General features: G+C 34.0%; 2 protein-coding genes across 4 annotated transcripts; one reads left to right on the top strand and one right to left on the bottom strand.

Moving 5' to 3' along the window:
• On the top strand, window positions 7,719–16,556 carry LOC109727877 (probable LRR receptor-like serine/threonine-protein kinase At1g06840). 2 transcript variants are annotated; one of them, XM_020258072.1, is made up of 21 exons: window positions 7,719–7,967; window positions 8,515–8,677; window positions 9,068–9,215; window positions 9,411–9,482; window positions 9,678–9,749; window positions 9,968–10,111; window positions 10,196–10,264; window positions 10,366–10,437; window positions 10,715–10,789; window positions 10,943–11,011; window positions 11,371–11,439; window positions 11,615–11,686; window positions 12,185–12,271; window positions 12,348–12,416; window positions 13,174–13,658; window positions 13,913–14,068; window positions 14,447–14,730; window positions 15,133–15,184; window positions 15,355–15,605; window positions 15,702–15,836; window positions 15,980–16,556. In XM_020258072.1, exons 2-21 carry the CDS (start codon window positions 8,575–8,577, stop codon window positions 16,328–16,330), a joined length of 2,835 nt encoding a protein of 944 aa, XP_020113661.1. In that variant the 5' UTR covers window positions 7,719–7,967; window positions 8,515–8,574; the 3' UTR covers window positions 16,331–16,556. The 2 variants fall into 2 exon arrangements, with proteins under 2 accessions (XP_020113661.1, XP_020113662.1); XM_020258073.1 differs by lacking the exons at window positions 7,719–7,967; window positions 8,515–8,677 and having other exon boundaries at window positions 9,073–9,215; window positions 9,415–9,482.
• LOC109727878 (KH domain-containing protein SPIN1-like) lies at window positions 17,223–21,958 on the bottom strand. Of its 2 annotated transcripts, XM_020258074.1 has the most exons (7): window positions 21,795–21,958; window positions 21,576–21,664; window positions 19,987–20,138; window positions 19,451–19,570; window positions 19,253–19,369; window positions 18,427–18,570; window positions 17,223–17,840 (listed from the first exon to the last, which is right to left on the bottom strand). In XM_020258074.1, the coding sequence occupies exons 1-7, from the start codon at window positions 21,872–21,874 to the stop codon at window positions 17,694–17,696; spliced, it is 849 nt and encodes a 282-aa protein (XP_020113663.1). In that variant the 5' UTR covers window positions 21,875–21,958; the 3' UTR covers window positions 17,223–17,693. The 2 variants fall into 2 exon arrangements, with proteins under 2 accessions (XP_020113663.1, XP_020113664.1); XM_020258075.1 differs by lacking the exon at window positions 18,427–18,570.

Raw genomic sequence — 23,037 nt, forward strand, 5'->3', positions numbered from 1 at the left:
TGAAAGATCCAAGGGCCTCGAAAACCAATAATGCGGGTACGCCTTTTCTTTCGTTGAATTTGGTTTTTGAAGTCGTTTATTTGCGATTATCTGTCCAAATAGCCTCTGCAAATTGTTCTCAAACTGTGCAACTTCTCTCGCATGAAAGCTGTGGGTTTGAAAATTATTATTGTGTACAAGAAAAGGCACTTGTGCCAGAGAGCATAGTCTGATCCATCATTTTCTTTAGTTGGTCCAACCATTTATTGCCATCAAATCCATCAATTCTTTATCCATCAAGTTACAATTACAGCTTAACTGGAGTGAAGGTTATTTCTTTGTCTTTTTCCTTGTTTGCTCTAACAGATAAGCTGGCTCTATCTTTTATATGCTCTCTTAACTTAAATTTAAATGCGCTGTTATCTTTATGGATTTATTAGTATAAAAATTGAAAGATTGGATATTCGTATCAAAATGGTCTATAGTTCAAGTAAGTTTTATACATTTGTACCTCTCTAATAAGAGAAGTGCATGATGATTATGTTGGGGATTGAACCCGTGACCTCTGTGAGGGGGCGAGCGGTGGTACCAACCGCTGCACAAGCAACTTAAATTTAGTAAAAATAAAATAAATGTGTGATATGAATAATCTCTCTCTATGTTGTGCATACTTATACTAGAATAAGAAATATTATATTTTATTTATGCTATGTATATGCAATGGTTAGTTGGCTTCTTATCTGTCTAGTATTAGGTGGGAATATCTCTACTAAAATCAAAACATTCATAACTAATCTTTTGAAACTAGTTACTCAAACAATGCTTTGGAGTTTAAACTTTTTGCAGGTACTTTATGTTAGTTAATTAATCAATTCGCCTTCGACAACCTCCCAGATTCAAGATTAACTTTTAGAAGTAATGAATGATAGGTTTTGATGGCCCCTTCTAACCTTACCTACTCCATCGAAAGCGAACTTTAATTGTCGAATTTGGAGTGTTAAAAAATTGATCTCCAATTATTTATGTGTTAATCTTAATGTGACCTGTAATGTGTGGGATTGAGATTTGAATCTTCTTTCTATTGATCTGATTGTGACTTGAAAGATGAATTTGTGAGCATGATATGCCCAGATCCATGCAACTTTTACCAAGTAACAATATTGAAATTATATAGAATTGCAAAAATTAGATTCAGATGCTTATGTTTGTGATTATGATCACCCTAAAGTAGGAGATGATACATTACAAATAAATAAATGTATATAGGTTTCCTATTATTGTGAACTCAAGGGCAAATCTAGCTTATTTTTTATTAAAGTTTTGGCTAAATTGCACTTTGGGCCCTCAAACTTCGATGTTGGTGACACTTATTCCTCAACTTTAAATAGTTGCAATTGGTGGGACGAGCCTTTTAAATTGTTGCAACTAAATTCACAATTCAATTTAGTTGACTATATGTCGTTAATGTAACACTGATATGTCATTTAGTTATTGCCATGTCATTAACCACAACGCTGTTATTTCATCGCCACATCGTCAACCAAGGTTTAAACTGTCGTGTCACGGGGGCGTGCCGCTGTCTGTTTGGCACGCTACGACACCGGCACGCTTCTGTGTTGATACATGGTATGTTTGCGTGCCAATGGATAAGCATGACCTCCTACTGGCACGTTTTGGTACGGATTTATTTCATTTTTTTTTTTGTTTCAATAAGCTCTTATAATATTATTTTAAAAAATTTAATCAAATAATTATGAATATTTGTTATGTATAGCTTACTATACTCATCAATTAATATATTTGTAAGTTTTTTTTGTATGTAAAGTATAATTATATTTGATGCAGAATAGAAATTTTTATATGTTAGAATTTTTAAAATGTAAAGGCATTTTTTTTTTCTTTTGATCATATTACAGTCTTTCTTTTATAAAATACAAAAAAAAAATTATTTTAAAAAATATTTTAAAAAAATATTTTTTAAAAAAATTAGTAGATCTATCAAAAGAATTAAGCAATAAATTATATGATAAATAAATTAAATAAATTTAAGTATCAATTAATTTAATTAGATTTTAATTTTATCAGTATTTTTAATTTTCTAGGGTAAAAATAAAATTTTATGTTTGATGTGGCTCAAATTTTGTTTATTGAGTTCGATTTTGTTCTCTTAATTTATCAAAAATTTCGCGGTACGATAAATTTTGATAAAATAATTTGTGAAAAAATAAATATCTGTGATGGAAACGGAGGGCTCGGACAAATTTTTTGTCCGTATATTGATAAATAAAAGAAATGAAATTATAAGTTTTTTTGACTTATCTAATAAATAAATTTTCGATCTGCAATGCCTTTGGGGGGCGTGGAGTATTCAAAATGCTTTGGATATTTCAAAGAACAAAACAAAAGAAAGGAAAAATAAAAAGAAAAAAAAGCACAGTGCTGGCACGGCACTGTGCCGTGTCACGCTGCGCCGTGCCTCTTTGTCTCGTGCGGCATGATGCTACGTGCCGCGGCACGAAGGGGGGTCCGAGACCCTTCCTATACGGTACATGCCATCCCGTGTCGTACGGCAACGATGCGGCACTTTAAATCTTATCGACAACACATCTCAATTTAATTAGTAAGACTATGATTTGACTTTTACAATCTAAAAATTTTGTACGAAGTTTTCATAAATTAAAGTGTAAGGACCAAAAGTGTAATTTTGCCTAGTTCATGACAAGGTCTAATTAATGATGTGCTAACTACCAAGTACGAAAGCACAATTTTAGGGTTCGAGTGCACAGAATTTTCTACGCACGGGATTGATTAAGCTTTTAGCGGAATTAGTCCTATGCATGAGCTGAGTTAATTGTACTAAAAATCAACAGTTGATTAAACTCCGAATTTTTTCTATTAATTAATTATTAATAAATAATATGATGTGATTGATATATAATAAAATTTCTTCTTTCTAATCCATCATGGTAAATCGTATAGGAAAAGTTGTCCTCCTGGTACATCACGTCAGTCATGAACTGCATATAGATTTGTCCTTTTATTAAAAAAAATTTATTATTTAGGTGAGAATGAAAAAAATATAAATAAAAATATAAAGAATTTATGCGAACTATTGACTAATTTAATTTAGCTATCTAATTTTTCATAGTTTGATTTTACTATTCAATCTTTTAATTGATTTTTTCATAGTTTTGAGTAAGAATAAATCAACGGCACTTTTGACTTTAAAATTTAATTGCGTTGGTCTCAACAAAGAATTTCATCGGCCCAAATATTTGCTGAGGGAGACAATTTGGTCTATAATTTTTTTTTTTTCCTTTTACCCAGTTATTATCATTATTAACATGATTTGACGAGATCCAAATTCGAATCCTAGTTGATTCATATTTTCAGCTAAGTTTATTTCTAAATGAAATAAACGAAACGGATAGCGTGCTATTTATCTCTCTCTTAAATAAAAAAAAAAAAAAAAAAACCATGATTGATGAGGTCCACAACCAATGATATTGATAGCATGCCAAGTAGTATGGCTCATGGCCTTTGGATTCTTTTGCCCTGCCACAGGAGGGTTTGACCCTCATCAAATTCATGGTCAAAGATTGTCCAATGGTAATCTAAGATAACATTATTTTATCAAAATAATTAAGTAAATATGTTGTTTGAGTATAGCTGAATTGAAAATTTGCTTTTTTTTTTTTTTTGAGAGAGATAGGTAGCACGCTACCTGCTTCATTTATTTCATTTAGAAATAAACTTAGCTAAAAGTGGAATCTCAACTAGGATTCGAACTTGGAACCTCGGGTACCAACCACCAAGCCCTTTGCCACTTACGCTAGAAATTAATAACTATTAGTTACATCAGCTCAATCACTTCTTGTTAAAGTAGAAGCACAAGTTCAGAGGATAAGCTCATTTTAGTTTTCCGTCGGGACAAAACATTCAAATTATTTTATTTACCAAATGGTTGATTGTTGTGAAGAGTCGCAATAGATTAATCAAACCAAACATGAACTTCACGGCGAATCAAGTATTCGTGAAATAGCCAAACTGTTGTTTCTAGCAGATTTTGGGGTCGGGCTCGAGTTTTATAAGGAAAAATCAAATTATCGTTGGCTCTCTCAAATCAAATAAACAGAAAATTAAAAATTTAAAAGATTGAATAATTAACTCAAAATAATCTATATTTCAGATAAGTTACGTGTTTTTTTACCAAATAATTATTTGAATGAATAATCCTAATTAAATATACTTTTAAAAAAAAATAAAAAGAAAACCTTTTAGAAGGAGTCCCCCTAAGATTTTTCTAATCTGCTTAAGCATGCTACAGTGTAAACAAAGCAGAATCTAGCTTTGACTTTTCATGTTCACGTGGTTGACCCAAAGTTCTACTAGCCCCTTTAATCCAACCAACCAAATATTAAAAAAGGAAATATTTGTTTTGATTCCAAGTTAGGGCATTTTATGCATGTTTCTTTAGATTACAAAATAAACTATTCTAATATTATTATCTATATTAAGCAGCAGCATATGTGCTTGCTTTAGACTTTTATTAAAGTTGGTCATACTTTTTCACTTTGAAAAAGCACAAGTTGTTTAAAAAGTTCCCGTTCATCGTTTAACTTATTTTTACTTTACTATCCCGTAGTTTAAAAAATTATATTTAACTACTATATGATTTTATTTTTATTTTAGAAAAAACTTCAAAACCCCTTTGTGGTTTCAATTTTTTTTCACTTTAGTATCCTGTGGTTTAAAATGTATTAAATTAGTACCATGTGATTTTTCACTTTATCACTTTAGTACCATATGGTTTAAAGTGCATCAAGTTAGTACCCTGTGGTTTTGTACTTTATCACTTTAGTACCCTGTGGTTTTAATTTTGTATCAAATTAGTACCCTGTGATTTTTTAAATCACAGGGTACTAAAGTGATAAAGTGTGAAACCACAAGGTATTAAAGTGATAAAATGCAAAACCACATGGTACTAACTTGATACACTTTAAATCATAGGATACTAAAGTGATAAAGTGAGAAACCACAGGGTACTAACTTGATACACATTAAACCACAGGATACTAAAATAAAAAAGTGTGAAACCACAGGGTGTTTTTTAAAGTTTTCCCTTTATTTTACCTATGAATCTACTATTAAAAGCCTCTTGGGATTTTTTGGCAACAAATACTACAGTATTTTTTAAATTGTAAAAATAGGCTTTTTAAATTTTTATTTATAAAACTAGTAGAAACTAGAAAATGATAAACCATTCACCGTTTTTACTAATCTTATATATATATTACATCCAAACTTTAAGAGTGCGTTTGGTTCGCGCTATCTTTTAAAGATTTCTACTAATCCAATAGGAATAAAAAAATATGACGGTGTTTGGCTAAACGCACTAAGTAATCTAGTTGGTAATATTGGATTCACTTGGGAATAAGATTCACCCCAAAGTACTAATCTCATTCCCTTGAGGGAGGGTGGGTATCCTCATATTAATGGATTGGGGTAATCATAATATGTCTAATCTCTTTCTTTCTTCCTACCCGCCGGCTAATTGATATTATTTTTCTTTACACTCTAACCTTATATCTCTCTCTAAACTTATTTTTCTCTCTAAAATTCAATTTTTTTTTCTCTCTCTAAACTAAGCTTTCTCTCTCTCTCTCTTTCTAAAATTTCAACTCTCTCACTCCTTCTAATTTCGACTATATTTTTCTTTATATTTTTTTAATTATGCTCTCTCTCTCTCTAACTTATACTCTCTCTCCCTTTTTTCTAAAAAGATGTTGAAATTTTTGGTAACATTATCTAAAATTAATTAAATAAATAAATAAACTAATTGTATATTTTTTGTAATATTAAATAATATGGCTAATTAATATTACCATGCGAACCAAACACAGGAATTTCACATTCTTAGTAATAGGATGAATAGGAATAAGATTCTCGGATATCTTTTATTCCTAGTAATCTTTCATAATGCGAACCAAACGTACCCTTAAAGGATGTGTAATGTTTAACAACACAAATAATTTTTACATTGTAAAAAAATAATAAGCGGTGAATGATTGACCGCATAAGAGTAATTTTACAAATATTTTTTTTAAAGGACTTTTTTTTTAAGGTTAAATTATAAAAAATTTCTTTAATTTTTTACCTTTTCTTCCCGACTTTCAAAAATCTACATTTTCTCTCCTTAAAATTTCAAAAATATTTTCAGAGAGGTACAAAAATAATTTTTTAATGTATTTATTATTTTGAAGGATATTTTTCAGTATAAATTATAAGAAATAGACGGAATAATGATGAAACCCTGACAGAGGGGGGCTATATGCAACAACTTGAAATGTTGAGCGGGTAAAATATAGATTTTTAAAAGTTAGAAAGAAAAAATAAAAAATAAATATTTGTAAGAAAATTTTCTATAATTTAGTCATTTTTTAAACCTATTAATAAACAAAGGAAAAAACTTCAAATACCATCCTTATGGTTTGGCACTTTCTCACTTTCGTACCCTATGATTTTATTTTTCTCCTTTTGTTATCCCATCCACTAATTTTTTTCGCTAAATCAGTGACAAAGTTAAAACTAAAAGGTACTAAAGTGAATATTCGATTAACTATAGACATGGTATATGAAGTTTTTTATATATAATTTAACAAAAAGTTAACGAACATGCCGGCGAAAAGAGAAAAATAAAATCACATAATAGACACACTCTAAATTATAAGATACTTTTTTTGAGGAAAATAAATTATAAGATACTAAAGTAAGAACGTATGAAGCTACGGGGATTGTATTTGAAGTTTAACTATAAAATAAGGGTAAACTTCAAACACCATCCCTGTGGTTTCGCACTTTCTCACTTTAGTATTCTGTGCTTTAAAGTATATTAAGTTAGTGTCCTGTGGTTTCATTTTTATCCTTTCGTTAGCTTTTTCGTTAATATTTCATTAAATTATATACAAAAAACTTCAGATATCTCACCTATGATTATCGAATATTAACTTTAGTACCATTTAGTTTTAACTTTGTCACTGATTTAACGAAAAAAATTAGTGGAATCGATAATAAAAAGATAAAAATGAAACCACATGATACTAAATTAATTCATTTTAAACCACAGAGTACTAAAGTGAGAAAGTGTGAAACCACGAGGGTGATAATTGAAGTTTACCCATAAAAAAAAGGGTCAATTGCATACAGGTCTCCGCAAATATAGTGAATTGCAGATATATCTCTGTAAGTTCAACTTTCATAAGTTATTTCTGCAAAAGTTCTAATGTTTTCAGATATATCCTTACCGTTAAAATCCGTTAGAAAAGTTTAGTTAATCATAGATTAAATACTTTATCCGGATTAATTTTTGACATTTTTACTCTCTTTATATTATATTGTTATAATTTTTGGAGGGACATATTTGTGATGGCAAAATTGAAAATATAAATAGTTTTCTAACGATTCTTTAACGATATCTGAAAATATTATGATTTTTGTAAGAATAATTTATAAAAATTAGACTTTATATGGATATTTTTATAATTTACTATGTTTGCGGGGACCTGCACGCAATTAACCCTAAAAAAAAATTCACCCCTCTCTCATTTCGCGCGTGGTTTCCAATATTGCGTCCTCTCTCTCTCTCTCTCTCTCTCTCTACTTTTTTATTGAATACTCCNCTCTCACATAAACAAACGCCAAAAAAAAAAAATATATATATATATATATATATAAAAATCTAAGCTTTTTAATGTCTCTTCTCCTTGTCCCCCAACGCCTTCCTCTCCTTCCTCTTCCTCTTCTTCTTCTTTCGCTGCTCGATTCCTTTTCCAGGGATTCAATTTTGCCCTAATCGAGCTCTCCGACCCTAATTTTGTACACTCGCGTTGTAGGATTGCGAGGTCGATTGGAAAAATCGCAGCTTTGGGGTGTTTAATTGGTGGGGTTCGTGTGCTCGGAGAAGCGAATCCTTTGGGGTTTGATTCAAGGTACTGTGCTATCAATTTCGCCCTACTCTGTTTTGGGCATTAAATTCGGTTGGGTTGCTTTTCACATCTAAAAAAAGGATTTTTTTTTTTTTTTTTGATCTATACTTTATTTTAGTTGAAGATGATATTTTTCTTAGGTATATTCTAATATATTTACTATAGGGAGTCATCAAAAATATAAAACATATCCTAACCTGTAATTTGAATTAGTTGATTATCTCTATGGATTTAATTAATATATTTTATGCAATTCACGTAATTGTAAATTCATTATAGTAAGCAATTAACCTAAATTTTGCATAAGAAGAGTCATCAAATGAATTAAATTAAACAAATTGAAATGTTGAGTGCTAAAATCAAAATTTTCAAAGTTTAGGTAGTCTAATCATTTTGGTAAGTTTTATACATTTTTACCATATATATATATATATATATATATATATATATATATTATGCGGCAGAAGAGTAGCCTCATCAACTTCTTTTATGGTCATTGTCATTATATTTTTCTATTGTTTTAATACTCTCAAGTTTTCTATTTGGACAGGTAACCTTTAGTTACTTCGCAGTTCGCAATATGAGAGTTTGTTAGCAGTTCAAAATAGAGATGTTGGAAGCTCATGTTTTGCTGTACGCGGCCGTTCTGGTCGCACTATCTCCTTACCTTTTGCGCGATTCTGCAGCACATAAAACTACCGATCCATCTGAAGGTGATCGTATTGCGCTTATTCCCATTAATTTCTGCAAAACTATCTATTTACACATATGCCAAACATATGCAGTTTCTTACATAAAAAGAACCCTTATTTTAAATTTGGGCGCGGTCCCTTTCTGTAGAAACAAATTTTCTGAAACAGGTGTAAATGAAGTTTTTAAAGAGCATATATGAAAATTAACATATTGCAAGGCTATGTAGATCGATATTGCTATTAGTTTTGCTGTGTCTCCTTGTCAGACGTGTCATTGTTTTTGTAAATGAAGTTTTTGAAGAGCATATATGAAAATTAACACATTGCAAGGTTATGTAGATCGATATTGCTATTAATTTTGCTGTGTGTTTCCTTGTTAGACATGTGTCATTGTTTTCTTTTGTGATGCAGTCAATGCATTAAGCGCTGTTAGAAGCCGCTTAATTGATCCGACGAACAGCCTTAAAACTTGGAACAGTGGGGATCCGTGTTCGTCAAATTGGAGAGGAGTATTTTGTTATAATACTACAAATGATGGCTATCTGCATATACAAAAATTGTATGACTAAACCTCCCAGCTTTATTCTTCATTCCTCATGTCTCTCTCTTACATTTTCTTTTCTGCCTGAATTTTGCATTTCTTTAAAAAAAAAAAACTGTAAGCATACTACTGGAATCTCATCTTATATAGCCATAACTTATAGTTTAGTTCTCTTCTTTGTTGCTGATACTTGAATTCTTTTGCCCTGCTTAGACAGTTGCTGAAGTTGAATCTTTCTGGAAGTTTGGCACCTGAGCTTGGTCTACTGTCTCACTTGAAAATACTGTAAGTTACAATACTTTGACTCCCATGCATTTAGCTAATTTTGCTAGTTTTTCATTAGATTCCAAAAGTTCCTCAAATTAATATGCCGATGGCCACGATATTATATCTTATGTTTTCAGTCTTTTTCATCTTTTTCCCCATAATTTTTGTATATGCTACTTTAGTGATCATTGAATCCAATTTTATCCTTTGAAGGGATTTTATGTGGAATAACTTAACTGGAAGCATCCCGAAGGAGATAGGCAACATCACATCTCTGCATCTTTTGTAAGTTATTTCTTCTATAGGTGCCCAACTTCTGCTTTATTTTTTGCTTCTTTTAAGTTCAAATGGTTGATAACACAATGCATTCATTTTAGGATCAGTATGTTCAAATGTTACGCCCTTATTTTATACGTACATTTTGCAATTGATATATTCTTTCTTCATCCCCTGTAAAGTTTGTTGTTCCTTGGCAATATTTTACTTGCTACTTTTATATGCAGACTTTTGAATGGTAATCAGCTATCTGGTTTCTTACCTGAAGAGATCGGCAACCTTTCAAACTTAAATAGGTTACAAATCGACGAGAACCAAATATCAGGACCTATTCCTAAATCATTTGCTAACTTAAGGAGTGTTAAACATCTGTAAGTATCTCTTATTGTCCTTTTCCTTTAGCTTTTGCTTTTAAGAAGCATCTTTTTAAACTCTCCGCATTTTGTTCTTTTCAGCCACATGAACAACAACTCACTAAGTGGGCAAATCCCCCCGGAGTTGTCTGTATTACCAGTTTTCCATTTGTAAGCAGATTTCAACTTCCATGTCCTGCTATTTGTAAAACTGAATTATTCATTCGATTTCGTTTTCTTATTCTGGTGCTTTTTTCGTGGACTTTGTACAGGCTAGTGGACAACAATAATTTATCTGGAAATCTTCCTCTGGAATTCTCGGAGATGCCAAATCTGAAAATTCTGTATGTTCCTACAATCATGAATACTTTGAAAACTACATTATTTATGAGTTGTAGTAGCTTTTCCGTTAGTTTAAATTTATACGATTGATGCTTCTGCAGCTGAAATAGTCCATATTATTACCTAACTTAGCTCTTATGGCACTGCGTGTCCACATTAATTCTGGCGTGAAATGACACACAAGATTGCCTTGATTGGAAAATCCATTTGCTTTGTGATTTGGCATTTAGATTTTCAATTAAGAGTTATATAAATCTATATTGCCTTTGCATTTTGCAGTCAGCTGGATAATAATAACTTCAGCGGTACCTCCATCCCTACTTCATATGGCAACATATCCTCACTTCTGAAATTGTGAGTGCCCTGTACTTTCTTTACAGGTTCACTTTACATTTATGAGTAACTATGATGCCTACCACTTGATGATATTGTTGCTCATTCTTTTTTTTCCCCTCAAATTTTCTTTTTGATTAGAAAATGATAGAATCGCCTATTTCCTTGTACCAGGAGTCTTAGGAACTGCAGCTTGCAAGGAAGTGTTCCTGACCTCAGTCGGGTACCTCAACTTGGATATTTGTAAGGATTCCTTCCTAAATGTTACTCATGTGAATGAGAAAAATGCTTAAGTACTTGCTTCAAATATGATGATATCTCTTTGCTCTCCTTTTATTTCAATTTATGGTTCTTTCACGCATGGCTGTGCTGACAAGTGAAATGCTATACTCTTCTGTAGAAGAACACCTATCTAGTTTTATAATTTTTTCTTTTCATTATTTATAACTTCTGTTGATAAAAGCAAACATGTTCAAGGTGGATTACCGATCATTCTCCTTGTACAACATGGAACAACTCTTGGAATTATTTGTATATACAGGATAAATGTTTTATGTCAATTTCTTGGAAAATTATTGATTAAAGGATGTTGTGTGTTTCAGAGATCTTAGTCGGAATCAGCTGAACGGACCCATACCAACTAATAAGCTTTCCACGAATATCACAACCATGTATGGTTTTCCTAACTCCCTTTGCTTTCGTTTTTCTTTTTTACTTTTTGATTTCCTCATGGCTTACTAAGTTAAACTTTCTATGACCTGTTTAATGCAAGCAGATTAATGTTATATATTCTTTTGCCCATACTATGATTTAGCCATAGATTCTTATGTTCTGATATTTGAGCAGTATCTTGTCACACAACTCGCTTAATGGAACTATTCCTGCAAACTTCTCAGGTCTTCCTAACCTGCAAATTTTGTAAGTTTTTCATCTATCGAGCAGAGTCTTTATTAATATGCCATTATATATCATTATATGCCTTAACCTAGCTATACTTTCCCTTACACTGGAAAAACAGTTTAAAAAGAAACTGTACACTGATATATTTGGCTTGGCTTCTAGAACAACTTTTCTACTCAGAGAAGTCATAGCTAGGTATTTAGCAAACCAAAAGTCTGGAGCTTTGCTATTGCGGGAAAGCTAAAATGAGCTTTTAAAGGCCAAGAGTAGATGCTCCAATATGAAGGATCTGCTTCTGCTGTAGCTTGAAGCGGCTAGAGAGGATATCAATGAAAAAGCTACCAGTGCTTTTCTAAACAGCCACTTAATAGCACTTGTGCAAAATCTCCAAATGGGCTAAATGGGCCGGAACGAGTAATCAATTATCTGTGGCAAAAACAATGAAGATCCATGCACATTAACAAGTTTGATATACTATAGTAAGTGAAAATAATAATCTCTGTTGCTTTTTTGCAGGTCTCTCGATAACAATCGCCTCGATGGCAGTGTTCCGTCCACTATATGGAATGATATGACTTTTGTTGGAAACAAGAGTCTTACACTGTACGAGCATCATACCAGAAAATTACTGTTTTATGAAACTTTTCTGAGTAGCTAAATACTTATATTGATAATGCAGGGATTTCCAAAATAATTCTCTCGCAAATATCCCGAATGCTTTCAATCCTCCTGCGAATGTTACCGTCTTGTATGTCTTCCTTTCACATTCTGTCCTTTTATTTATCAATTAATCATTTTATAGTTTTAAAATTGCTATACTCGTCTGCAGTTAAAATGCACAACTCTTGAAGTCCTAATATGACTTTAAATAGTTATTTCGATAAAATGGATACCATTAAAATATATGCTCTGATAGTGTAAGTTTCTCCAAATATTGATGAGATGCTACTAGTATATGAACATTATAGTTGATTAAATACTTATGCACTGCAGTTATAAGTTTGAGCTCTAATTGCACTGGTAAACACAGTGGACATTATTGACCTTGTCAAGGGGGAAGAAAATCATAGAGCCCTACTTTGTTTCTATGCTTGTATTACGGCTTCCGCTAACATTTAGTGTTAAGTTGGAATATGTTGGGGCCCTATCTGAATCTTTCAATTCAATTTGAAGCTCTGGGAAGTGTCATTAATCTTCTAGTAAAAATTAGACTGAAGAGTAACAAATAATCGCATATGACCATAAAACCATTAGATGGGTTCCTATTCTCATTCTTGCAAAAAGAGATTGTTTCATCAGTGCCTGATCTGAGTTCTAGTAATCTTTAGTATATTCATGCCTTTTTTTTTTATCCAAACTAAGCTTTATGAGGGGTCATCATGAATAAGTAATAATAACACTATTTGTGCTTTTTAAAAAAATTACTTTTAGGTCTATTAATGACGTAGTATACCAACGTAAGCTGCTTCCCTTTTCCTTTTTCTTTTTTTTTTTTTGTCAAACAGGCTATATGGAAACCCGGTATGCACAAATGCACAGGAATCCATCATCCAGTTTTGTCAGCCCCAGAATGTGGAGCAAGCATCTGAATCCCCAACTAACTCCACCAGAAGCTGTCCTTCATGCCCGACAGATAGAGATTATGAACGTAACCCTAATTCTCCCATGCCTTGTTCATGTGCTGTCCCACTTGGAGTTGGGTTTCGGCTAAAAAGTCCTGGAATTTCAGATTTCCCTCCTTATATCAAGGCCTTTGAGATAGACTTAACATCTTTACTAGACCTGTTTCTGTATCAGTTGTACATTGAGCAGTATATGTGGGAAAGCGGTCCTAGGCTAAATATGCACTTGAAGTTATTCCCAAGCAATACTAGTCTATTTAATGAAACTGAGGTTATGCGGCTCCAAGGCGTTCTTGCTGCATGGGAGATTACACTTTCAGATGTTTTTGGACCATACGAACTTCTTAACTTCACTCTGGGCTCTTATGGTATGTCCTATGAACCATCAACATCTAAAGACATTTAGATTGTCTTTACATGAAACTATATTTCTCTTAAGTGCTCGTGTGGCCATCACAATTATTCACGCTAGTGAATTATTCAAACAAACGATAGTCATGCCTATTCAAACAATCTTTTTTTTTAATTCACTTTTCTTTCTCTACCTGATTATTAATATTATATGGACCTTCGCCATGTTGGTCTGCTAACAGTGGTTGCTGGCTTTTTATTGCTAACACAGAGATTCCAGGCTCTTCAGCATCGGGGTTAAGCAAGGGTGCGCTAGTGGGTATTTTGATGGGTGCAATTGCTGGTGCGATTATTCTGTCTGCAACTGTTACTGTTCTTATTGTGAGAAGGAACTGGAAATATCGGACAATTTCAAAAAGAAGCTCATGTATGTCCTTCTCTTTTCCTTGTTAAGAACCTCGCCTGCTAAGTACTGCTTAATTAGATGGTTTTCTCTTGAAAACAGCCATATTACTCAAATAGGAAATCTGCCCTCGCATTCTTCTCTGTGTTTAGTCTTTAATATCTTTGCATTTCTTTCACTTCTCCTTTGCTCAGGATTAACATTAGTTTCTAGTAATTACATACAAACAGGTCACAATTCATGTAGAATCTTCAGTTTTATCTCTTTTTTTAAAATAAAAGCAGCCAATTGCCATAATTGTCGATACATTCTTAAAGGATTACATTCAGCTTAGAACTGCTGAACTTTCTTAGTAGTTCTTTAACCACGGAGCTAATAGCTGAACTCATTTTCCACTGGCAGTATCGAAATTTTCCATCAAAATTGATGGTGTAAAACGCTTCACGTTCGAAGAAATGGCAACGGCAACAAACAATTTCAGCGACTCAACTCAAGTTGGCCAGGGCGGTTATGGGAAGGTATATAAAGGTGTGTTAGCAGATCGTACACTTGTAGCAATCAAACGAGCAGAAGAAGGATCGCTGCAAGGTTCAAAAGAGTTCTGCACGGAAATAGAGCTGCTTTCGAGGCTGCACCATCGTAACTTGGTCTCTTTGGTGGGATATTGTGATGACTCAGATGAACAGGTAATCATATCTTAAGACTTCCTAATGATTTAGAGCAAGAGAAAAGTTTCTAGGTTCTTTACTTCGATTAATTTTAAAGTTTTAGATTTGGGTGTTTTCGTTGTTTAGACCAATTAAGTACAAAAAGTTCTCCATGAACTAATTCACTTCAGAGTGTCCTTCACAGGGCAATCCTAACTGCTTAGAATCAATTGCCCCTCTATCCATTTGCATCTATTCGCCGACTGGTCGTCCTTCTCAAACAATATAAATAGCACTGAATGTTTAGAATATGTAAAGCCTCTTGCATCCATATATTTAACTTTGCACTATCACGATAAATAAATGCTCGAGGAACATGCGGTTTTAGAATTGTATTTATTGTTTTCTATATTTGTTTTGATGTCATTGTATGCGTCGCAGATGTTGGTGTACGAGTTCCTGCCAAATGGTAGTTTGCGTGATCATCTTTCAGGTAAGGTTATCAGCTTGGTTTCATTTCATTCTTTTTCCCGCAAGTTTATCGCCCTTTGCATACGAAGCGCATTTTGTCTCGAGATAAAAGAATACTGTGATTAACCTAAAATCATAAGGAATTGATTTTGTGCTGCAACAATTAGTAAAATCTTTATTCTTTATTTGCAGCAAAAGCGACCGAGCCTTTGAATTTCGCTATGAGATTACACATCGCATTGGGTTCGGCTAAGGGTATCCTCTATCTACACACCGAAGCAGATCCTCCGATATTCCACCGTGATATTAAAGCCAGCAACATATTGCTGGACTCGAAGTTTGTTGCTAAGGTCGCCGATTTTGGTCTATCGAGGCTCGCACCGGTCCCAGATGTTGAAGGAGTATTACCTGGTTATGTATCCACTGTTGTCAAGGGCACCCCTGTAAGTGTGGCTTATAGCTGTAATTACTTAAGCTGATTAAATGTTGACTTAAACCTCGGAGATTGATCTTCGGCTCACAATAATCCTCTTTCGCAGGGTTACCTCGATCCGGAATATTTCCTAACTCATAAGTTAACCGACAAGAGCGACGTTTATAGCCTTGGCGTCGTGTTTCTGGAATTATTGACGGGGATGAAACCAATTGTGCACGGCAAAAACATTGTTAGAGAGGTTGAGAACTTGATTTCGCATACTCCCTTCTTAAAAAAACCTCAATGTTACATATATTTATATACATAACCCTACTTACCCTTCTTACGACCGAAACAATAATGATCACTCCTAACAATAACTACTGTATTCTCTACTTGTAGGTGACCATGGCCTGCCAATCCGGTAAAATGTTCGAAATCATCGACAGCAACATGAGCTTCTACCCTTCAGAATGCGTCGAGAAGTTCTTGTCGCTCGCACTCAAATGCTGTCGGGAGGAGACCGACTCGAGGCCTTCAATGTCGGAGGTGGTGAGAGAACTAGAATCTATATGGAGGATGGTGCCTGACGCCAACGTTTATCCGTCAGAGTATTCAGAAATCAGTTCGAATAAGATGTCCAAATCCTCTTCGACATCTTTGATGATTGAAAATCCTTTTACCTCGTCGGATCCCTCTGGTAGCGACCATGTGGATAATAATATACCTAGCGCGACAGTCGCTCCGCGATGACGAAGATAGCTCGTTTCTTGCGTGATTGTGTAAACATGTTACGATCTGTACATTCTGAAGATGAGATAACCCTAATTGGCATTCTTATGTGGAGATAACCATGCATAAATATAATCTAACATGAGGTTCTGCATTTACAATCTAGGTCATCTGTTAAAGGAAGCAGGAAGATGTCAAAATTATGAGCTTTTATTTTCTGCGTCACCGCACTGGATCCAAACACAAATCTGAGAAGCCTCCTGGTATCCATTTTATCTGAACTTCAGACCATTGATTCACATTACTCTGCATACATTATTTTGTGAGAGAAAAAAACTGACCAAAGAATGAATAATGGCAAAGTGAAAAAGTGCTACAAGGTGGAAAAACAACCATATATGTGGCTTTGCAGCTTAAGCCTAACATAGCTCGGAATTGTCGACATCTGTTAGAATCATGATTTTATCAACATATTTGCTGAATTTTGTATAGTTTCTATGTCTTATAGACTCAGATACCGACCGCAGTATCGGATTAGCATTAAGAAAACCACGCATACACATCAAATGCTATTGATATTGGTGTTGCTCTTCAATTTTCTGCACCTCTTTAAGGAAGTGCCCAAAATGCCGAAAAACAGGGCGGCAGATCAATCACTGTAGGGAACTTCGACAATTCATCTTTTGCCAAAACGGAAAAAGAAAAAGCAATCTGAATCTCGTTCTGTGATATGAAGCTCAAGTGGTTTCTGGGCCAAAAAACAGAAGCTCAAATTTTTTTTTAAAAAAAAATTAACAAGAAACTGTTCTCCATACCAGGTCTAGTCAATTTGTGTTCCTAAGAGAAAGAATGACCAAATTAGGCTCGCAAGCCGCAACATCAACACCACCACATACTAAACAAGGCACGGAAATCATTACATAAGCAAAGCAAATACTCGCAATTAGCTAAGTAGTCAATTGTCCAGAAGTTACACTCTAACATACATAAAGTCGATTAAATAACAAAAAAAAAAAAAGGCAGTAACTCTCAGTGTTGTTCATATTTGTCAGAAGATCTCCTATCCATAACATATAGATAGTAGTCTCTCTTTTTCTTTTCTTTTCTTTTTTTTCCTTTTTTTTTTATTTTTGAAAGTTCATGTAGATCATAGTTAACAGTAGAAAACGAATAGAATGAATGTTGTAGGATTACAAGAACACTACCAGGACTCATGAAACCATGAAGATTTCGACCCCGTCAAGAAAAGATTTCCACTACTCACCTTAGCTAGTTATGGAGTCCCACTCCATGCATTCTTTAGTATCAAGAAGCTCAACGATCCGCATGCATGGATTTGCACAGGTAGATTCTTGAAGATTTCCAGGTAAGGAAAGGTGACTCTCTACCGCCCCGTCTTTGCCCGTTTCATGCCGCTGTTGCCGAACGGAGAAACACTGCCGCTCGGGTGGGGGCTCTCCTCGCGCATACTCGAGTTTAGCATAGCCAGTTCTCGCAGCTGCTGCTTCTTGTAGTAATCCTGTGATTCATCCTGTAAAAGAATTTGTCGAGAATTTCAGAAAAAAGCTAAAGCAGATGCGTGAAACCGAGACGGTGACATCACAAGCAAGAAGGTAGAAACAAAGTAAGATCAAATAGGAAGGGCCAATGAAAAAGAGAAGTTATTGAAGCAAGGGCCAATAAAAAGGCTCATTTTACTATTCAGCACTTACTAGGATAGTAGATTTATCGCAGAAATATTCACCATTGTTCTTTTCTCAATCTGAAAGTATGCGAAAGATGTAAAGCCTTTTTGTAAAAGGTAATGCATCATTCAATCTGTTTCAAAAATATAACAAAGAATCTGAGGTTTGCGATGCGCAAAGTTTCTTAAACCAATCTCTACCAACTAAACAGTTTTCTCGTAGGCAAGTATCTGAACATTTTCCCTCAATTTTTTTTTTTTTTTTCTGACACAGTGCTAAAGCACACAAAGTGTATTCATTTTACATTCTCAGGCTAATAGGCAAACATTAGAACAAGTTGCCGTTCTCGAAGATCGAACAAGAGTATAGGTCAGAGTACAAAGCAAAGAAATAAAAAAAGGTGAAAGGATATTTGGATCACAAAACTGTTACCACTGGTTTTAGCAGCTCTTCTATAATTTCTTGTGCTTGTCTCAACCTTGCATCAATAACATTGGCAGGTAACTCGGCCTCAATCAAAATATGCAGTGGATCATTCAAGTGTTCATAACCAGGTCTACCCCTTAGTTTATCCTCCTTCAATACAGAGAAAGAGAGAGAGAGAGAGAGAGAGAGAGAGAGAATGACAACAAAATTTTCAGCCACATGCTGAAAAGAAGTAAAATAAGCACATAATATTACAAAAAATTATACGAGAAAATCATGTAGTGCTTTAAGATTCCTAAAATACAAGGCAGAACACTAACCTGATCAAGCAGTTCAAAAGATCGACCCAGCAATGACATACTTAACTAGTAATTTAAATGCTAGGAACAAGAAACCTTTGTTCAAAGCATATATACAAAATACTAGCGGAGATCATGGCATGTGCACCTATCGTCCCTTCTTTCTGTTTCTTATTATCTTCAACATAGTCAGTTTTGGATGCTTTCAAACCTCATAATCTCTCTTCTTCTTCTTCTTTTTTACAAGAAATCTTTTTTAATAGCATGGCGCGGATGAGGAGAACAATATGTGATAATGACTAGAGTTGGTTTTCGTTAGTAAAACAACTAAATATGAAGAGTGCCCTGAAAGGGCCATCGGAGCTTACATATGTGAAAGGAACTAGTGTTTTTATTAATAAAAAGGCAGGATAATCCCACATATATAAGTTTTTCTATGTAAGGAGTATGCTTTTACTTAAACTGCTGCCAAAGTGAATATTTGACTCCAAAAACCAATATCATCTGAATAGAAAATAGAAAATTTCAGTCACCTTGCCAGGATCTTTTATCGAGCCCTTTCCTCTAATGTAAACGCGACAACCGGTAGAGGCTTCGACTCTCTTCAGCGAGTTTCCCCTTGGCCCGAGAAGCCGTCCGACAAAATTGAACTGGATCGCAATATAAACAAAGTAAGAAGAAGATTGAAACCAATATCATAACTGGTCTCTTTTCGGAACAAAAAGGCGTACATTTGGGTAAGCGTCCACCGGAATTTCTAATCGGAGAATCTTCTTCACAATGTAGGAACTCGGGCTTGGCGGTGCTCCTCCTTGCCATTCCATATTCATTCCTTGAGGAAAACCTAGCCTCTGATAAACAATTAAGAAAATGGTCTTTGTTACGGGAAGAATCATTGTAATCTAGTTAAGAGGACAACTTTTAACACATGTATGAAGTGCACTAGAACATGCGAGCTAACTAGTCATTTTGAAAATAAAATGGCAAAAGAAAATTAAGAAAAGACATATCCAAAGTGGAGATAGTAAAGGTAAAAAAAGTAAATATGAGGTAGCTTATTAATAAGAGATCAAATTTTTTAGGCATCGAGAGCAATTAGGGACTAATTAGGAAATTAACCTCAACATTTTATAGATCTATTTTATTGCATTAAATTGATTTTACAGTTCACAAGAGGCAATTCTTCTGATGATAACATGCATTTTTACATTGTACCCAAAAAGAGAAAAACATAAAGTAATGAGAATTGTCGAAAATTTATAATTACCTCCTGGGGGAGGCCGCTCCAATCAGAAAAACCGTTCCCATTAAGATTCGACATATGATTCGATGAAGACAACGGACTCGGGCTTCCCCGTTGCAGCCTGTCGTAGTCCCCAAATCCATGGTTTGGGGTCATTCCCGAGACTCTCATGATCTCTGCTAGCACATAATGTAACATGGAAAAATATATCATATATTGGATATTTTAGGAGATTGAACAATGCAGATTCAAGATAAAGCTCTAAAGATCTACATCCGATACAAAGTGTTAGCTATAAATATAATTTGCCGAAATCAACATAAGAATCACGCAAGCCAAAGATCGTAGAATGTAAATGCCCAAATAGTTAAACTGACGAATGTCCATCACATAGAATTGGAAATTTAACAAAACAGTTTCTTCAGCTATCCCTACTAGACCACAACAGCTAAACCAAACTAAAACCTGTAAATAGAAAAGATCGAAATAAAAATAAGCTGACTCGCAACTCATACCAGTATCTTACCTGCTAGCTAGAAATGCGAAAGCATCTTCGATACGGTAGAATTAAAGCATGCTCACTTTTTGTAGTCCATGGACTACACTAATGAGAGTAAGAATAAAAAAAAAAAACAACTATGAAGGACTAAACACAGCCAATATACAGCTCGAATAAAGAACCGGAAACAATCAGCGATAAGCATTTGCTGCACTTGTTTCCGACTTGTTTTTTTTTCTTTATATTTCCAGTTAAATATTCCATGCTTATTTGATATTGGGAGCCATAGTGAGTTTCCAACCTGTTTGTATGAGCTTACCACAATGAATCAAGGGATTCGCAAAAATATTAGATGAATCCTTTTCTCAAGAAAATTTTCTTACAATGTTATATTTAACATAGCTGTTACTCCATGATCTACACAAGGCAAGCTCGGTAAGGGCGCATGGTCAGTCGACAGCAACCATTGCAAAGCATTTCTATGAGACCATTTTCTGCCGAAACCATTCTCTGAAAAGCCTTCAAAGTTGTAAGTTCTATGAGTAATGACACATTACTCCAATGAAAGGCCATGTTTCCATCATCCAAATCAATCTTACACTATTCTGAACTGATAATTAAGATCAAAATGAATCAGATTCAAAAGCAATAGTTAGATACTAAAGCAAAGGAAGAGGAGAAAAGGTTGAATGCCCACTTTATCCAAGTTGAAGAATATACTAGAATCAAAACATCACACCAACAAATTAAGATCATAAAAAGTGAAAAAGAAGGCAAAAAAGAACTACAAAGCATAAATAGATAAAGAAAAGAATGGTCAACACAGAGAGTGTGGACATCTCAGGTCTCTCAGGAGCAAAAGTAAAACAACTACAATGATCAAATAGGAATCCCAATTCTCAAACTTGATGCAAGAAGATACACTCTTTGAATGAAATCAAACAAACAGAAACAAAAATTACAGCAAAAATCAAGTAGTAGAAGAAGCAAAAAAGTAACAAAATAAGAAGGGGAAAAAAAAAAAGAAGAGAAAAACCCAAGTACAAAGAATGATCAACTACTCAAAACAACAATTCTAAGCAAAACCAGATAGAAATCAAAGTAAAGCTCCCACCTTGATTCAACAAGCGGCTACATATTGGAAGAACCTGCATGAAAGGCCCAAGCTTTTGATGCTCTGCTAATAGCTCAGCCAAGTATTGACTACAAACCAATAAAAAATTAATAATAATAAGAAAAACCCAAGATTCAGGATCACCAAACAGCATCTAAATCACAAAAAAGTGATGGAAAAAGGAGCTATTTTTGATGCTCCCAATACATCTTCATCTACCTGCCTATATCTTGTGTGCTCCTTATCTGTGGGGAGAGAACTCTTGCAGGGGAGAAGTTGTGGTTGTATAAACCAGCCATGGTTGTAGAAAAAGGGAGATGAGAAGAGAAAAAGGAGTGGGGAAGAAGAGGAGGATGGAGGTGAGGTAGTAGGAACCCAAAAAAAAAAAANGAAAAAAAAAAAAAAAAAAAAGGTGCTGTTTTTAGGTGCAGGGGAGGAGGAGGCTTACAGCTCCCTTTCTCAATGTGGGCAACCTAGCAACCCCATATTAATTTGCTCTTTTGTTTTCTTTTGTTTTTCTTTTTTTAACCCCAAAAAAAAAAAAAGAAAAAAAGAAAAAAAGAAAAAGGAAACCCATGTTAACTTGTTGTTATGCTAAATGGGAACAGTAAAAAATTAATGGGTTTCACCAAATTATGTGGCTCTGTGTGTTTTTGTTCAGCTGCTTGAGTTTAAGGGGGGATCTCTTGTGTCCTCATGTGACTTTTCACAGCATGAGAGAGAAAAATGCACACCATGTAAATTGCTATGGACTTGTGTTTAGTACTCTCTATTATTACTTAAGATGTGCTCATTTGTACTTTACAGGTAAATCTATGCGCGGTATATTAGTAGCTTAAAATAATAGTATTTGGGTATCCTCGATTCCTCGTATCAATACTCTTTTTCGTATTCAAAAAGATTAGGAGTTGAATTTTTAGAAAATAAATCTTTTATAACTCAATGCGTAGAATTTTATAGTATAAATAATCTGCGTCATCCGATATAGATGGCACGGATTAATCCCACTAAAATCTAGCAACAGGGTCAATGCTACGCATGGGAGTTGTACACAATTGGAGCCTGAATTTCTACATATCTTGTTGTACTTAAAAAGTTTGTGAGAGGTCTTTTCCCTCATCAAAGTAATCTTGCTGGCATTTTTAAAGATGAAAGGCTTTTTTCCTAACAATTGACTGCAAAAAGAGAAAAAAAAAGTAAGAAGTGATATCAATACAAATACAACAGATGCTCAATTAGTAGATCTTGTTACGCACGAGCGCACAAACAAAAACAAAAATAATAAATATAAAATAAATAAATTATAAATAAAAAATAAAAAAATATACAGATTTACGTGAAAAAATTTTTACTGGAAAAATCACGGGCGAGTAAAGAGAAAATTTTATTATCGAAAAAAAAGGAATACAATGTTCGGAGTACAACCAATATCTATCTGTCGCCTCGAGGGCAAAAAAAGAAA

Source organism: Ananas comosus, linkage group 23 (genome assembly GCF_001540865.1).
Source record: "Ananas comosus cultivar F153 linkage group 23, ASM154086v1, whole genome shotgun sequence".
Taxonomy (NCBI): Eukaryota; Viridiplantae; Streptophyta; class Magnoliopsida; order Poales; family Bromeliaceae; genus Ananas; species Ananas comosus.

What these genes read in the sequence shown, in the direction of transcription:
- LOC109727877 (XM_020258072.1), top strand. Translation starts at nt 8,575, where the DNA reads ATGTTGGAAGCTCATGTTTTGCTGTACGCGGCCGTTCTGGTCGCACTA. An exon ending in TTAAGGAGTGTTAAACATCT is followed by an intron (nt 10,112 to 10,195) that starts GTAAGTATCTCT and finishes TGTTCTTTTCAG; the next exon opens with CCACATGAACAACAACTCAC. An exon ending in GTATTACCAGTTTTCCATTT is followed by an intron (nt 10,265 to 10,365) that starts GTAAGCAGATTT and finishes GACTTTGTACAG; the next exon opens with GCTAGTGGACAACAATAATT.
- LOC109727878 (XM_020258074.1), bottom strand. Translation starts at nt 21,874, where the DNA reads ATGGCTGGTTTATACAACCACAACTTCTCCCCTGCAAGAGTTCTCTCC. An exon ending in GGAGCGGCCTCCCCCAGGAG is followed by an intron (nt 19,571 to 19,986) that starts GTAATTATAAAT and finishes ATTGTTTATCAG; the next exon opens with AGGCTAGGTTTTCCTCAAGG. An exon ending in CGATAAAAGATCCTGGCAAG is followed by an intron (nt 18,571 to 19,252) that starts GTGACTGAAATT and finishes TCTGTATTGAAG; the next exon opens with GAGGATAAACTAAGGGGTAG.